Here is an 18,491-nt window from a genome sequence, read left to right as displayed (position 1 = left end):
GAGCTATAAGGTGCACAGGTGTCAAGCCGAGCCGAGTACAAGAATAAAACACTCTTCCGGTTGGCTTTCAAATTAAATCCACATTATGTTGCAACTTTTTCATTGGTGGAAAAAGTATTCAAATCATGAACTTAAGTTAAAGTAGTGATACCACACTGTGGAGATATATTGCTATACTAAATTACAAAGTACAAAAGTACTGCATTCAAAATTGCACTATAGTAAATTATTATCTGCAAATTGGGGCTCTACCTAAAATATAAAAAGTAAAAAAGTATAACTTTTTGGGATGCAGCGATCGTACTTTCTCAGTTCCAATCATGATAACTGGGTATTGGTTGATACCAAGTGGAAACATTAGGCTTGACAAAAACTCTCTGAAAAACTAAATGTAACACATTACACCTTTGTCCCATCTTTCTCACAATTGTTTGAAACTTAAAACGTGTTGACTGAATGACAAATTATTTTAGCGTCGCTCTCCAATATCTCCTCATCTGTACACAACTATGTTTATGTATGGTTGTCTGGATTCACCTCTCTTGATTCCACTGAATATTTTTCGTCCTTGTTTTTTCCGCTTTTATTTTGAAGGCCAGTATTGTTCCGTATGTATTCCTGTGTGGCTTGACTCTCTGTAGGCAGGTAGAACCGGTGGGCAGTGAGTCCAGGAGACGGGCGCTCCCTGGAGGCAACGAATCCACAAAGAACACACTCATCACGGTCTGCGTGGACACATGTTCACTAATTAAAGCGCTTTTTACCCATTTACTTCTTCCTTGTGTAAGTGTTCTGGTTTAACTTCATGGAGTTGTGTGTCTACATTAGCTTATAGTGTTAAAGACAACTTTAAAAACATAGAGACTAAGTATCATGTAAAAGAGTGCAGTAGAAGTAACAAGTGTGAGGCGTCATGAACTCAACCCTATTGAGGAGGTTTCATGATCTACCACTAGATGGCGCTCATGGGCAGAGGATTATCTAAAAAAACTATATGTGCATTAAACACCTCGTGTAAAGTTATTCTTATTTCAATGCTCACTGTTTGTTATATATTTAATTATCTTTCACATCATCAATACCAATAAATTACCAATTCAAACTCACACAGGTCCTAAACATTCTGCATTTATTTCGACACCCAACAAATCAAACAATACAGTGGCAAATATCACAAGTGTCAACTTGCGAGAGCAAACATGCAGAGCCTTTGCTTTGTAAATGTCATTTGATGTTAAAACTGTGGAAAGCTCCGTGCAGCCATGGGAGCCACAAAAGGAGCTGAATGTAAAATGAGATTGTGCCCTCCGGCTCTGAACACATAGCGCTGCTTTCGGCACTCAAAACACTACACGGAAGTGCCACATACAACTTAATTAGTCTCTAAAGACGCTCTGTGAGGGGTTTTCTACTACCTCTCAGTGAATGATGTCACTGTAGGCATAAATCAATACTTATGGAATATTCGGATAAATAAAGCACTATACAAGGGTCAATTCTGAAGAGCTGAAAAGTAACGTCAGGCTTTCACTAACTTTTATTTGCTCTTAGACGAATGTTCTTACGTTTTTTAGCACTAGATGTCAATTTAAATCCAATTTCAGTACCTTCTGCTAGTCAGCTGTCAGTATTCATGCCCTGTCACAGAATCTTTTGGACGTTGAATATCTACTTTAACCAAAGTTGACCCGTTCCATCCATTTTGAGAAATTGTAAAGCACAGCTGGGCGCAGCGTGTGCTGCTATGAAATAGACTTTGAAAACACCACGTGTCTCCCATCATCGCCCATTTGACTTCATCCGTGAGTTGACCACTCGGACAATCTAACACCTGTCAAACTGTCAAATGTGACGAAGTAATTGATGTCAGCTTTGGGGCCGAGATGAGAAAGAGAAGAAACTAAGCAGGAAAAAAGAAGCACTGCACGGCATCCCTTTGAATAAAACATCTCATACTACTAGAAGTCCTGCATGTACTGTACTTGCTGCAGGTGTTGTCCGAGCTCTTTGTGACCTCTGGCTCTTTGTGACCTCTGGCTCCTTGTGACCTCTGGCTCCTTGTGACCTCTGGCTCCTTGTGACCTCTGGCTCTTTGTGACCTCTGGCTCCTTGTGACCTCTGGCTCCTTGTGACCTCTGGCTCTTTGTGACCTCTGGCTCCTTGTGAGACCTCTGGCTCTTTGTGACCTCTGGCTCTTTGTGACCTCTGGCTCTTTGTGACCTCTGGCTCCTTGTGACCTCTGGCTCTTTGTGACCTCTGGCTCCTTGTGAGACCTCTGGCTCTTTGTGACCTCTGGCTCCTTGTGACCTCTGGCTCTTTGTGACCTCTGGCTCTTTGTGACCTCTGGCTCTTTGTGACCTCTGGCTCCTTGTGAGACCTCTGGCTCTTTGTGACCTCTGGCTCTTTGTGACCTCTGGCTCTTTGTGACCTCTGGCTCCTTGTGACCTCTGGCTCTTTGTGACCTCTGGCTCCTTGTGACCTCTGGCTCTTTGTGACCTCTGGCTCCTTGTGACCTCTGGCTCTTTGTGACCTCTGGCTCTTTGTGACCTCTGGCTCTTTGTGACCTCTGGCTCCTTGTGACCTCTGGCTCCTTGTGACCTCTGGCTCATTGTGACCTCTGGCTCTTTGTGACCTCTGGCTCCTTGTGACCTCTGGCTCCTTGTGAGACCTCTGGCTCCTTGTGACCTCTGGCTCTTTGTGACCTCTGGCTCCTTGTGACCTCTGGCTCCTTGTGACCTCTGGCTCTTTGTGACCTCTGGCTCCTTGTGACCTCTGGCTCTTTGTGACCTCTGGCTCCTTGTGACCTCTGGCTCCTTGTGACCTCTGGCTCTTTGTGACCTCTGGCTCCTTGTGACCTCTGGCTCCTTGTGACCTCTGGCTCTTTGTGACCTCTGGCTCCTTGTGAGACCTCTGGCTCTTTGTGACCTCTGGCTCCTTGTGACCTCTGGCTCTTTGTGACCTCTGGCTCTTTGTGACCTCTGGCTCTTTGTGACCTCTGGCTCCTTGTGACCTCTGGCTCCTTGTGACCTCTGGCTCATTGTGACCTCTGGCTCTTTGTGACCTCTGGCTCCTTGTGACCTCTGGCTCCTTGTGAGACCTCTGGCTCCTTGTGACCTCTGGCTCTTTGTGACCTCTGGCTCCTTGTGACCTCTGGCTCCTTGTGACCTCTGGCTCCTTGTGACCTCTGGCTCTTTGTGACCTCTGGCTCTTTGTGACCTCTGGCTCCTTGTGACCTCTGGCTCTTTGTGACCTCTGGCTCTTTGTGACCTCTGGCTCCTTGTGACCTCTGGCTCTTTGTGACCTCTGGCTCCTTGTGACCTCTGGCTCCTTGTGACCTCTGGCTCCTTGTGACCTCTGGCTCTTTGTGACCTCTGGCTCTTTGTGACCTCTGGCTCCTTGTGAGACCTCTGGCTCTTTGTGACCTCTGGCTCCTTGTGACCTCTGGCTCCTTGTGACCTCTGGCTCCTTGTGACCTCTGGCTCCTTGTGACCTCTGGCTCTTTGTGACCTCTGGCTCCTTGTGAGACCTCTGGCTCTTTGTGACCTCTGGCTCCTTGTGACCTCTGGCTCTTTGTGACCTCTGGCTCTTTGTGACCTCTGGCTCCTTGTGACCTCTGGCTCCTTGTGACCTCTGGCTCATTGTGACCTCTGGCTCTTTGTGACCTCTGGCTCCTTGTGACCTCTGGCTCCTTGTGAGACCTCTGGCTCCTTGTGACCTCTGGCTCTTTGTGACCTCTGGCTCCTTGTGACCTCTGGCTCTTTGTGACCTCTGGCTCCTTGTGACCTCTGGCTCCTTGTGACCTCTGGCTCTTTGTGACCTCTGGCTCCTTGTGACCTCTGGCTCCTTGTGACCTCTGGCTCCTTGTGACCTCTGGCTCCTTGTGACCTCTGGCTCTTTGTCTCTGCTGTGCACGTCCTCTCACGGACGGCCTCCCATTCGTTGTGACGGAATAGTGCAGCAAGGCATTCAAAAGACGAGTCTTTTTCCGACATATCTTCCCTGGCAGTGCTTCACAGAGGGGTGGACAATGGAGACGGCTAAGAATGTGCTTTTTCCCCTCGAAGATGTCCTCGTACATGCTCTCGCAGTCACAACCGTGTGATAAAGAACAGTTTGCAAAAATGTTAACTTCAACCCTCACTCACGCTGTTCCTAAAATACTGCGAAGACAGAATCAAACTAAGGGAGATAAAGACACATTCATTTTGACCAACACTTGGCCCGATGTGCTATAAGACTATAAGACTGGAGCTCATTACTTTCACCAAGCAGATCATACCTCTAGCTTTAATCTATTGGGCTAAGTGAAGACCTGAAGACAGAAGACCAATTCTCATATACAACGTTGTGTTGTTTCTAAGCTTGGCTATGGAAGCTAAACATAGGCACAATAGGCTCTTGTGGAAATCTGTAGTTCGTGGAATCACTGCATGGTGCATTTAGCAGAACATGTCTCTGTCTCACTTTAGTGACACACCAGCCTCAGAATATCCATAAGATGAGCCGTCTTCACAGCGCATGGCACAAATCATCAGTAAACACCTGAGCTTCAGCAGGCTCATCGTGATGGGCACAGAAAGTGGGATTTGAGCATCTTTTGGGGTTGAACTGCACAAAATCATCCAGGACATTTCCCAGGAGGCAGGCATGAATCTAAAATAAAACTTGAATAGATGATGATGTGCTGGTGCCTGGAGGAGGCTGGAAGAACTTGAGTAAGGGAAAAAACTTCATATATGAAAATAGATTTTTAAAGGAATAGATTTTAGAGGGTCAAAACTATTTCACGATGATTTAAAGCTTAATTTTAAGGGTACCACAGAGAGACAGACAACATGTACATGTAGTCGTTCCTCAGTTGTAGAAGCATTTTTCTAAACTCATTCTTATTCTAAAGCGATAAGAACAAAAGTCTGAAATGGTCCAATAACTTTATCTTTTAAAGGTGAGAAAGACATTTAATAATTGATCATTCTCAGGGCGGAGAGCCAGGTCTGTGTTGACCTTGTAAAGGGGTGAAATACATCAGGAAAGTACCTCCAGTGTCGGAGGTGGAGGAAGTGTGACTGGACTTCTGTACGTCCCACACACACACACACACACACACACACACACACACACGCACACACACACACACACACACAGTAAATAGGCCCGGGCATGCAAGGGTACACAGCAGCGATTGTTTGCTCCTGATGATATTGCGGTCAGCAGTGTGTGAACATTTAATAACACCGTGTCGGGTAAATCTGATGTCCTCTGCCATGAGCTCTCCATGCTTCACTGACGGTACACAACATGGACAAACAGGAAACAGAGCAGCTCCCTGCATCAACAACAAGTGGTCGTTTCATCCATCAGGAGGCTGCTTTTCTGTGCACTGTCCCACTGAACATTTCAACAGATCTGGAATCAGAGCAGCAATCGGTAAATGTCACGGAGGAAATGCACTCATTAGTGATGAAGGATATGAGGCAACGCAGCAGCAGAGGGGCCATGCAGCCCTGTTTCTCACCTTCTGTTGACCTGCAGTTGTAGCATCCTTATGGGGCTAATCAGTGTAATCTTTAAAATGCCACACAAATGAACTTCTTCTCCAGGGAGGAAACACGTGGATAATGTGATGCGGCCTGGAGCCGGCTGCAGGGCGTAGATTCACATTTAAACATGCAAACAGTTCCTATTTTGAAACTCACCTCCACCCGTTGGCGGCGGGCATTTATACGAGCATTGATCCCATAATTGTGTTTATGCAAAACGTTTTGATCACACCAAAGTCACATCTCCAAGCTACAAAAGCTCGTAATGCTGCACTGAGAGATCTCGCCCACAAACCTTGTCTGAATGAGACAAGAGCTGTCATCTCTTTGCTCCGAAGCTCGGTGCTCGGGACCTTAACTGAGGGTTTGAAGGCTCGTCGCACACAAATACAAACGCATGCATACGCACTAATTGCTATTTCTGTCATCACGATTGCCTTCCCTAAATACTCAAGGTTTGCATGTGGGTTATGAAGATTCAGGGAGACAATTATCATGCATTTTGTATACAGAGGTTAAAGGTTTGTGCTTTTCTCTACAGCTTATTAAACATGGATGTGTAACTCACCTTTGAGTGGGTACATATTTACACAGGCTTTGAAACACTCCTCAAAGGGCACCAGTTAGCACAGTTAGCAGTGGAAATAAGGCAATGTCCTCCAGCCATTTAAGCATCATAGCATGTGGCTCTAGTTCATAAATCCCACGAGAGGAAAACAGAGATGTCAGGATTTGGTAAACTTAACTTTGGAAATCTGCTAGCTGAAAAAAAGTCCATAAACCACATGTTCGTACTCATAATCCAGCTGGATCACATCCGGAGCTGAGGATGCAATCCGTGAAGAATAGGATGGCTTTTGCTATCAATTATGCAACATGTACTGCTGTTAATGCGAACAACCTTGAAACTCTTTGGCACAATGAGTCAGTGGATCAATCCACTGAAACTCAGGGACAGTCTCCTGAGTGCCTGCCTCTAGATCTCCTCCCACTGTGCATATCGATAGCATGTCCCCGCCTCCCTAACAGAATGGATTAGTGCTTGATTATTGAATGTTGTCGTCAGCTGTTCATGACGCGCCGTCAACAAGAATTGAATTGCGTAAAAAGGCAGAAACACAATCAAATTATGCAATTCTCCGTTGATCCAGTTCATTGCCTCGTGGACTTTCTGTCTGTGTCCTATTTTGCAAAGCATGCTTGTGTGCAGAAAACTCTCATTAGCTGTACATCTGTTACGACTCCAGAGTGACAAACATCTTACAGAGCCGGAGCACAAATCACGGACCAATCCAATCCATCCGATCCCCAACAAGGTACGCTGTGTTCAGACAGCATGAGCGCTCATTTCTATGACACTTTTCCTCTGTAAAGCACATGTGCTGTAGCTTTACCCAGCACCCTCTAAGCCACGTGGAGGCTGCCAGAGGAAGATGTGGGTAACGTGATGCTACTGACCTTGACAACGAGGCTGTTGATCTTAGCCGCCTCGCGCTTATCCTATAATAACCATTCCTCTCACACCACTTTTAGACACAAAGATGCTTCTTTTTCATGCTCTCTGTTATTCTGCAGATCCAGTGCCCCCCCCCCCCCCCCCCCCCCCCCCTTAGTTGAAACAAACCTCAAACATCCAGCTAAAACTATTGTTTTGTTTAAAAGACTAGTCACTGAAACATGGCCATGTTCCCCATCTGTTGTGGACTTGTAGCCTCTTCTCTGTGAGTAATCAGCTACAGCTCGTTGATCCAAAGCAGGATGCATGGGCTTACTTTCAGCCGGAAACAGGAAGCTCACGTTCATAAATAGTACGCTGCTCTATAAATAGAGCCTGCATGGATTTATGTCCACACATATAAGGTTTTATGTCCCCAGATCCCTTTCCTGATGAAAGTCACATGATCTACTAATGTCAGCAGAGAGCAGCGGCTTAGTCACACAGCAAGAGTGTCTGGATGTACGGGAGGGAGGGTTCCTCTCTGGTGGTGGAATGATCTAGATAATACACTTATCCACGGCACCTCTGGGGGAAGGCGAGCTGTCGACATCTGATTAGATTCCACAAAGATAAAAGGATCATGAAGAGTCACATGTCTGGTTTATGACTGGCTGACTTTGAGAGTCCACATCTGAGAGTAAAGTGATGACTTTCTGTGTTTAATCTCCCGTCAAGAGGCGCTGATTTGTTTATCGCTCTTGCGTTCTTTAGGTGAGTTTCAAGTCAGATCACATTTTGTTCTTAATTTCTACATCATGACAACTGAGAAACAACTGATTCTCACAGCTGTTCATATTTCCTTTCAGCAGCATCGAGGAATGTGTCAATGTGAATTTCCCATGTGAATGAAATATGACCCAATGACATACGGTATATTTGAGCTTAAAGGAGTAGTTCGACACTTCGGGAAACAGGCTGATGTTTAGAGTGATGAGAAGACTGATACCACGCTTGTGTTCTTACTGTGAAGATGAAGCTAACCGGCTAGCTTAGCGTAGCACAAAGACTGGAAACAGGGGGACACAGCTGAACCCGGCTCTGTCCAAAGATAAATCCAACAAGCAGTCTCTCTAAAGCTTCATTACTAACATGATTTAACTTGTTTGTTTGTCACGAACTGGAAACTGGAAGCAAAGATACAGTTAAACCACAATGCGTTGAGATATATTGAGTGAGTCTTTGTGCTAAGCTAAGCTAACCTGCTACTGGTTGTAGCTCCATGTTTAGTGTATAGTAAAGACATTGGTATTGAGCCACAATGAAAGATACTGAAGGATATTTACTGACCTTGAAAGTGAGCACAACCCTCCAGGTTCACACATTTCCCAGTAAATGTTTCACACAAAGCATCTTTATGGCCCACACGTGTTGTGGATGAAACAACGGAGCACATTCAGCGAGAGATGTGTAGCTGCACAGCGTCTCGTTGAAAGACAGAAGAGGACTGTGTGGAATTTGCAGTCCACACAGGTGCTAAAGAGATTGTGGGAGAGATCCATGCTCTCATCCCTGCAGATGGAACATTACAGCCTGTCTTTCAGATTCCTTATTAAAGTTTCTTAAGCAGAAATTCCCAGATATTGTTATAAATGTCTCTGTTGGAACAAATACATGATATCATCCTCTGAAATAGAGGACAGTGTGTCAGTGAAGCTTTGTAATCTGAGCAAGAAGACTGAATATCTTCCGCTATACTTGAAGATACTGTTCATTGAATAAAGATGAATGTATATCTTCATCTAGCATCCACAGGCTCTTTGATCTTCTGTCATACGGCAGCTGTTTCCTTTTCTTTACTCATTCATTTGTTTATCCCTCCCTCCCGTCATCTATGCCTTCTTATTCTCAGCGCATTAAAACAGCATTTAAGTTTCTTTCTTCTGCCTCTTGAGCATAAATATGTAAAACGTGAGGTAGAGCAGGGATGTTGAACGTCCTCTCTGTGGATAATACTTTACTGATTATAATAAACAATGTCTATCTAGAGAACATATTGGACATTTTGTCCAATAGAGTCCTTTGTGTCTGATTTTAAAATGGCTGCCGGACAGAATCAAAGATGGGAACAGAATATAACATTTTTGATGCATAATTTTATAAAGACAGCGATAAAGGCTGGAAGGGGGTTTGTGGGTCTCAGTAATGGACTGTGACATCCAAGAAAACAGCAGTTTTCAAAAGCCTCGGAGAGCTGCGCCTTCTGCACAGGATCTTCCTCCATCAGGCTTTAATTACCAAGCCAACGTCTCAATCCTGAAACTGGTTTTTCTTACAGTTTTTAACTGCGCTCTGTCTGGGGCTCCATGGGGACCCGGTGTGTGTGAGAGAGAGGTTGCTATGGCACTTTAAAATCTACCCCTCACCCCACACCACCCCCTCCACCCGCTGCAGATCACCACGTGTATCCAACGGCAATCAAATTGTGATTTGATTTGATTCGTGGGATTTTCACACACTTTAAAACAACCTTGGGCGTTGTTGGATCATCTCAATGACGGAGAGAAGAGCGCACGGACGTGAGAGGAAGCTTCCATAAAAAATAATTCTTCACTGCCATGTGTAATGAAGGAACGGCCAGTTGGAATTGGTCATTTGTTTTAAGTGATGTTATCATTACATCTGCAGCAGCTGCTGAGATCATTTCTTCACGAAGCCCTCCAGGATTTCCCTTCCAGACTCCACCGGAGTGGGAGAAGAACTCATCACTTGAACAAATACTCTTCCCCAGTAGTCACTGACACGTGTTGTTTATCCTGAATCATACCATCCTCGTGTAGACAGATGATGTGGTGTCTTCCCACTTAGGTTTCATTAGTTCCATCCAACACCTTTCTGAAAGATAATTTGTCTCATGCCGAGTTAATATTCAACAAACTTGATGGAGAATGGCTGCAATTAAACCATGAGGTGTGATCTGTCAGCAACAATCAGTTTGTCATAAACACCGTCACGTATTTATCATCGGGTGACACGGACCCCCCTCTTCCTCCAACACACATGCTTCCTCTTGTCTGCGTTGACAGCATGACGGATGAATTAAACCCTCAAACACAGAACAGATTTGCGGCTCCACGCCTTGCACGGAAATAAGAAATGATTGTAGAATTTGCATATGTACAATTTAATAATTGTGTTCTTGTATCAGAGATTGGACGAGGAAGCACATCGTGTTTTACAAATCAGCCCACAAATGATATATTCATCAGTCTTTTGTTCTGCAGGCTTCTGAGGACAATATGCAATATGTTTCATTTATTTAAACACAAGTTGAAATGTTTTCTTTAATAATTAATTTGTGCCATTTGAGAGCATCGTGATGTGCAGTGGATGTTACAGCAGCAATGCAATTAAAACTAGAAGTAAAGAATATGCTAAAAGGAACAACACACATATTTCACAATTCTGTTTGTCTATAGGAGGCCTCAGATTGTTGTTAATAAAACATAACAGGCCCCCTGGTGCGTCACCACCAACACACTGCAGCATCAACACAAAGCGTGGAGGAGAATGAAGAAGGCTCACAGTGTCCTACATTGTAGCAGCGGCCATAATCCACACGGGCAGATTATTCATTTCCACCTGGACGTCTGCCAGTCCGAAGGATTTGTCCACTGCTGACAACATGACTTTGCCCAGATGAGAGGACGTATCCTTGCATGTTTATTATGGCTAGTCATACAAATGATATGTCTATACCAACCAGACCAACACAAACATGTCTGTTTGAACCAGACATGTACAACATGTTGATAATATCTATCAAAGAATAAAGTTTCCTTATTAAGAAACATAAATGCTGCATGCCCTTGGCAAGGATGAGGTCAGGTTCAACTCTGACCTCATCACTAATGCAGTGCAATTATATATTTTCAAGCAAACATGTTCAACTGTTCAGACAGCTCATCAGCTATTCTGTCACATTTCTGAGTCGCTGCTTTAATTTCCACACCTGGAATCTGTTCACTCTTTTATTGGGTGCAAAAGAACATTCAACGTCAGAAAGGTGCAACACTTGAATGGATACTGCACATGAAGGTGACTTTAAAACAACGATAGAAACACATGTGTCTTTTTCTTGTGTCCCTCTTCTGAACTGCTACTGAGCTGAAAAGAAAGTTTGAACAAGCAAAAGCACATCTGGTTTTTACAAAAAGGCCATTCACCATATAAACAACGCATTTCTATAAGTACTTCTGCATTTTCTGGGTAGTTTTTCTGACATATTGTGCTGCTAATGGACAAAAATCATGAGCAGAAAGAACAAAAAAAACGAGACAGACGTCTCTTGACGTTACGACATTGCAAACAAAGACACTCAAAAGAGGAACATTCACATCCGAGAAGTGCACCCTCCCTTTTACAACATTCTGCTGTGCAGTAACCGACTCCATCTTTTTATTTCTTTTTATTTCACTGCATTTCTTTCTAAGGTGGATAGAAGCTGTTTAATGGCGTGTGTGCTAGTGTCTGCCTAGTGAAGGAATTCCACGAGGAAGAAAGAAAGAAAGTCTTTAGCTGATAGCGATGTAGAGGTCTTTGTTGCCTCTTTTATGGGGGGGCTCCAGCACCAGGCTTGAAACTATTGTACTGAGGAACAGCATTTAAACCAATGTTCACCACAACATTAAGAACAAAAATCAAGCTGCAAAAAGCACACATTTTATTCACTAAGCTGTTCCAAAATCATTGATTTTCTACATTCTTTTAAAAATAAATACTATCCATGGAACAAAATGAACCTTCTTGTTCAGTGACAGCCGATTAAGACATTCATAATGTCCGTAAAGTGCTGACATCTGCATCTCTAGATTTGATCCGCCTATCTTTATGGCGTGCTTAGCTCCATAATGCTCACCACCATACTCATTCATGGACACAATTACTACACAGATGAGGAATTAAGGATTGCCCTTGAGGGTCAAGCCCAGGCCCTGCCCTCACTGGGCAGTCGGCAGGGCTCTGCAACTCTGTCGATAGGCCAGTCCTGGGCAGCCGTCCGACATCGTTAACCTGAGCAGAGCCAGCCCACCCATAAAGCTGTTGGGGATATGGCAGCTGCTCAAGGGGCAGAGAGGTATTAAGCATAGATTTACAAGAATGAAAAATGTCCTCCCTCCCTCATAATCTCTGGTCTTTTTACACGCAAGACAAGCCATACGCCCATGAACACACACACACACACACACACACACACACACACTCTTGCGTAATGCTGTCAGCACGCTGCATTGGCTTGTTTTGGACGCACCACACACTCTGTATATTGACAGAAAGCATGCACTGTCACTTCTGGACTGACGTCCATTCACTGCTTGGGCTCATGCATACTATTTAGACATTTTGTCACTTTTCAAAGGTTGTTCTTTGTCCACTTTGAAGTCATGAACATTCACCTTATGTTCCTGTGTTTGCTGGTCTTCAAACAGGGAGGGAGCTCACAGTGTGTGGTAATCAACTGCGTAACTCAGGAAACATCAAAGCCTGCTTGAGCTCACATTCACTACGAATACATTGTCAGAAGAAGGAATGCAACCAAAAAGAGCTGTTTTCAAAGAGGAGTCAAATGAAAGCTGATCTACTGGAGGAAAGCTCAGAATGACAGTAAGTCATATCATTACAGTAAACTGATGCAACAGCATATCTTCTTCAGATGAGCACACTCATTTGAAGTCACCTGTAATGTCTTCAGGGTTCAAATTCAATGGGCACATCAACAGATGCACAGTCATACCATATAAATCTGTAAAAATGTTGCACTGGTTCTCTTTGCTTTGGGATTTGACCGAAGCAACAAACAGTCAGATTACTCGGCCTCTCCATCCCTGCGGCGATGCTGAATCCCCTTGGATCAGATCCTTTAGGAATCAAAAGCCCGATCTTCACAGATCTCCAGAGCAGCTTTACTCGCACCACCAAACACTTCCACATTAGCGTCAATCCAAGGAACCACGTTGCCCGGCATGTAGGCTGAGCAGTTGGCCAGACCCATGATGTCCACGGGCCGCAGGACTCGGTCCCACATGTTGAACTGGCTCAGCTCGCCCACAAAGGCCTGCGTGGCGTCAAAACGGCCTCCGACTATGTCCTTCAAGGAAAAGCAGGAGAGGAAAGTTTGTGAGTTCACTTCTGAAGGAATTGTAATACAACTTTAATTAGAACGCATCAATTCTGTTTGATTTCCATCAAAACTGCCAAACAACTGAATATTTTCCAGTGTGCAGCCACTTTTAAATATCCAAGTGTTTACTTTCCAATGCGCTGTGCAACATGCAGCAATCTCACCTTGTGGGAAGGCAAGAAAGCCTCCGTCCTCCACTCTAATGCAATATGACGTAATGTCTCTCTGAGGATATCGTTAATCTGTCACTGTACATCTCTTTCGTATATACATGGGCTGTCATAAAGTTAACTGCTAAAATAACCTGCTGACCCAGCTCCAAAGGGCGTAAAGGTGCACTTCAAAAGTAGACGAATGAGGTAATACAGAAAGGGCCACGATAGCGTGAGAAGAGCCTCGCTACCTTCCCTCCCCTGCTCCCTCCGAAGAGAATACACCCAGGGATCTTAGTGACACGAGGAAACACACACACACACACACACACACACACACACACACACACACACACACACACACACACACACACACACACACACACACACACACCGGTTCTTTACCAGCTAAGCTTTTTCCGTGCTCTCACCTGCTCCTGGCCCAGGATGATTACCCCTCCAGGTTTAATTGGGTGCCAGGGGGCCAGGTTGTCCCCGGTGCCCAGACGTTCGCCATCCTGGTAAGCCTCCCAGAAACCATCTCTGGTCGTCCAGGTGATGCAGATGTGGTGCCAGCGTCCGTCACTCACTGACAGAGGGAGCTGGGCCACCTGGTCAGGAATTCCCAAGAGCAAGGAGCAGGGAGGGGGAGCACAAGGGGGCAAGAGGAGTCAAGAGAGATTTGATATTAATTGGAGCATGCTAGAAACAAGAACATCAATTAGAAGGGTTGGTGCTTCAAAGAGACAGCCGTCTGCAGAGAATTCTCCAGATGTAGCCAGTGCGACATCTACAATGTAGATTAGCCAGGTGACATCAAGGGATGGAACATCCTTCAAAGCAGTTGGCTTGCTAACAGCTAAACAGTGTCCTCTTTGTTCAGAGATCAAAGAAAAACAACCACCCAATGACATCATCGTCCTCTGAGGATACAGAACATCACATGAGATGATGAGTGTGTATCTCATTAGCCTTTTCCTTCTGAGCCTACAGAATTACTTCACACTTGTGTTTTGTTACAGTTTCACTTAAACCTGAAAAGATTGGAAGAGCAACTGGAAATAAAATCCAAGCCACTTGCAATTACAGAGTCAATGGTCCTGGTTGTGGATGCCTGGTGGCATCTTTCCACCACTGGGACTACAAGGAATGCAGTAGTATTATAAAGTATGTCTGCGTTGGAATATGCTAAGCCTCACTGACTGTTAAAGATTTAGACATTTTAAAATGAAAAATATTGTTTTTTTTAAATATTCACCACTATTCAAAATATGACAGCAGTGATGTTTTGTACATAAATAGTTTAAAATGTAAACACTGTATCTACACAGCATGCACCATGAATACATGACTCACTCTTTTTCATCTGAAAGACTACAAATGATCTCAATCTCAAAAATAATAAGTAACATTTTATAGTGAATAAAATAGTAGAAATTATAATTTTCCCACTGGCCTTTTTAGAATGACACTTTTTGACACCTGACACCTGACACCTGACACCTGACACCTGACACCTGACACCTGACACCTGATATGCTTCTCCTGCTGTAAAATGTCAAAATGACTGTTGTGAAAAAAAGGATGAATTTTACTTCTGGTTCAAAAGCCATTTTCTTCTTCCGTTCCAAAAGGCTGGAGATAACATTTTTTAAGAAGGTCATATACTTATGTACTTCCTACCAACAGTCAAAAAGGTCTTGTTAAATATCAGCACACATGTACGGTGTCGAAAAAAAACAAGTCCACCATATGAATGTTGAATGGTATCAGAATAATCCTGTAGTAATCCACAATAAAATGCATAGAACTGCTGAAAACATTTTTTTTTAATTGGGAACATTGTTGATGTTGTACAAGACAAGTTGAATCCATTATAGATTAAACTCTTGGCAGCCACATTTGATTGGAAAATGAAGATACCATAATCATGTGTTTTGGGGGGACACATCGTTTACTGACACAGACAACACTGACTCTCCTGATGGAGATGCTACTTTATAACAATAAAGAGTCCCACCAGCCACCCACAAATATAAAATACAATGCTGCACTTTTTAGTAGTCAAGGCAGCTTCCTGCTTCCCTGAGTATGCAGCCAAATAAACAACAGCATAAGACACTGTGCCCCAGAGGACCCTGTTATCACTGTGAACAAGTTCAACACATGGATGTGCTGCTGCACATACAGTATTTATATTAACCAGTCTGGCCTCGCTCTCCTCCACACTGCTCTCTTTTTCTCGGATGCTTCTCTCCCTGTTACATTATCACTTCCTTTTTTCCTGGTGTCTTCTGATCTTTCGCTCTTTCCCCTCGCTCTCCTCAGCACCCGGTCGCCTCCAAAGCTCTGCAGCTTTTTTACTCCCTCCCCTCTATCTCTCTTTTCCCGTATACTCGCATCCCTTTCTCCCTCATCTTTCTCTCATCTGACGTGAACACATGTATAATGCATGGTGAAGGGGAACGCTGTGAGGAGACCTGCCTGTGCCAATAACGGCCAACGTAAACAACACAGAGCACTAAATCCAACATTACACTGTTGGTGCCACCAGGAAAAGCTATTATTAAAGCATCAACATAACAATTACAGTTATTTTGACTTAAAGGCTAAATGCCATTAAATATTCATACTGCCAAGTCTTTTCCCGTTACAGTAATTGAAATGCTTGTTGACTGAATCCTCAGTATTTTCTGCAGAGAGCAAAGACGGCGAAGCCTTCAAATGAGCACAAGTCCTCTAATGAATTACTGTATGTGTGTGTGTGTGTGTGTGGAATGTCGGTCAATGATATGAAATGTTTATAAGGTGCAACATTTAATATTCAGAGCTGATGGTCAGCGAATGTCCTCTTAGCTGCATCATTTCGTACATACATTAGCTACCAACGTCAAACCTCTGCATTTAATTAGCATCTCTGCTGATCCACTTTTACCAGCATCATTACAGCCAGCGGTGCTGCCAGGCGATCATGAATGATTCTGAGCTTCCCTCTTCAGAAAATCAGGGCAGAGGGAAATAATCAAAGTTGCTCTCCTTCCCATCAACAACTAATTAAAGAACAGTGTTTGTCATTGTGGACCTACCTTATCATTAACCAGTAGCTCGATGGGGTTGTTTCCCCATTCGATGAGGACTATCTCGTTGGCCTGGCCCGGCACGCCATAAGAGAACGGGGTTCCTATGCCGGGAATGGCGCTAGACTTGAGCCACATACACACGGTGAAGGCATACATCTCTGGGAGGCTCTTCTTGATGCGTCCATACAAGTAGTTAGTGCGAAGTGAGAGGGACACTTTGAAATCCTCGGGTGATTTGAAGGCATTATTACCTGTTGATGGACAATGAATGCATATGTTTAAAAATAACTTTGGTGTGTCATAACAGAAAGTCTTCTTCCCATGTTACATTACATTACATGTAATAAACATGGTCCAATGCCACAAGCTGGAGATTTCCATAATGTTCTCCTACAGTCTCAAGCGCAAACTTCTCAGGATCACAGGGTGCTGCACTCTGGTACTCGTCATGGTAAACCCGGAGCAGGGTGACATCATCATGGTACACATTTATTCAACACCTCTTGCATTGCCTTGACGTAAATGTAATTTAATAAGGCTCACAAAGGTAGTATTTATTGTGGGGTTGTTGTATTGATTATATTCTACAGGTGGGTGAGCTGTTGTGGCCACTTCCTGTGAGCAATACACTTTGGTTAAAACTTGCATCCTCAAACAGCCCCTGACTCAGTCGAGTCTCGGGGGACGTGGTTCTCACAGGAGATGTTCAGAGAGCGGTGACATAGTCTTCAAACATAATTTTGCCTTCGGCAAAGATATTCTGTTATTCTGACGTCGGCCATCAAAGTGATACCCTGCAGTGTGGACATCTCTCCAATAGTTCTCAAACTAATTAAACATTCAGTGTTGCTATCCAAGCCTTATTTTTCAAGACCAGGAGCTGCTCTGAGAATGGCTCTGAGAATAAAAGACTTTTCACTTGCATCATCAGGAATTTGCACAGGGATCGACTAATTAGAGCTAAATCTGGCAGACAAAAAGTCTAGCATTACTTCCCATTGTGTCACTTACTTTTCTCAAGCTCCGTGATCCTCTCTAGGAGCGAATTGAGAGCGCTCTCGGTGCGTTGGCGGTGGGCCGCAGTTTCATTGTAGAGCTGGCTCTTCTCCTGCTCCAGATCGTCCACCTTCCGGAGAAGCTGGCTCTCCAGCAGCCCGAGACGCTGCCGCAGCAGCTCCCTCAGCTCTGGTGGCAGCGGAGTCAGAGCAGAGACGCCTCCAGCTGACACGTTTGTGCTGGGGAGACGCAAACTCTGCTGCTGGGAGGCCGAGTGGGGAATATTGCATGGATGGATGATGGAAGGATGACGGATGGATTGATGGATGATGGAAGGATGACGGATGGATTGATGGATGATGGATGGATGACGGATGACGGATGACGGATGATGGATGATGAACGATGGATGATGGATGATGGATGATGGATGATGGATGATGAACGATGGACGATGGATGATGGATGATGAACGATGGATGATGGATGATGGATGATGGATGGATGGATGATGGATGATGGATGACGGATGGATTGATGGATGATGGATGGATGACGGATGACGGATGACGGATGATGGATGATGGATGATGGATGATGGATGATGGATGATGGATGATGAACGATGGACGATGGATGATGGATGATGGATGATGAACGATGGATGATGGATGATGGATGGATGATGGATGGATGATGGATGGATGATGGATGGATGATGGATGGATGATGGATGGATGATGGATGGATGATGGATGACGGATGATGAACGATGGATGATGGATGATGAACGATGGACGATGGATGATGGATGGATGACAGATGACGGATGGATTGATGGATGATGGATGATGGATGATGGATGGATGACAGATGACGGATGGATTGATGGATGATGGATGATGGATGATGGGGGATGGATGATGGATGGATGGATGGATGATGGATGGATGATGGATGATAGATGATGGGTGATGGGGGATGGATGATGGATGATGGATGGATGATGGATGGATGATGGATGGATGGATGGATGATGGATGGATGATGGATGGATGATGGATGATGAACGATGGACGATGGATGATGGATGGATGACAGATGACG

At 44.5% G+C, this 18,491-nt stretch overlaps 1 protein-coding gene across 1 annotated transcript in view; it reads right to left on the bottom strand.

Annotated features, from left to right (window-relative positions):
* Window positions 1-11,041: 11,041 nt before the first annotated feature.
* Window positions 11,042-18,491, bottom strand: part of nptx2a (neuronal pentraxin 2a) — an 11,568-nt gene continuing 4,118 nt past the window's right edge. The window contains exons 3-6 of the mRNA XM_034539470.1: window positions 17,400-17,646; window positions 16,395-16,639; window positions 13,740-13,919; window positions 11,042-13,123 (exon numbers count right to left, since the gene is read on the bottom strand). Of these exons, the coding sequence (XP_034395361.1) occupies window positions 12,896-13,123; window positions 13,740-13,919; window positions 16,395-16,639; window positions 17,400-17,646 (900 nt within the window). The 3' untranslated portion in view covers window positions 11,042-12,895. The remainder of the gene's footprint in view (window positions 13,124-13,739; window positions 13,920-16,394; window positions 16,640-17,399; window positions 17,647-18,491) is intronic.

This window comes from Cyclopterus lumpus, chromosome 8, assembly GCF_009769545.1.
Source record: "Cyclopterus lumpus isolate fCycLum1 chromosome 8, fCycLum1.pri, whole genome shotgun sequence".
Lineage (NCBI taxonomy): Eukaryota > Metazoa > Chordata > Actinopteri > Perciformes > Cyclopteridae > Cyclopterus > Cyclopterus lumpus.
The sequence above is the reverse complement of the archived record's forward strand: the minus strand, read 5'-3'. Positions and strand labels throughout refer to the sequence as shown.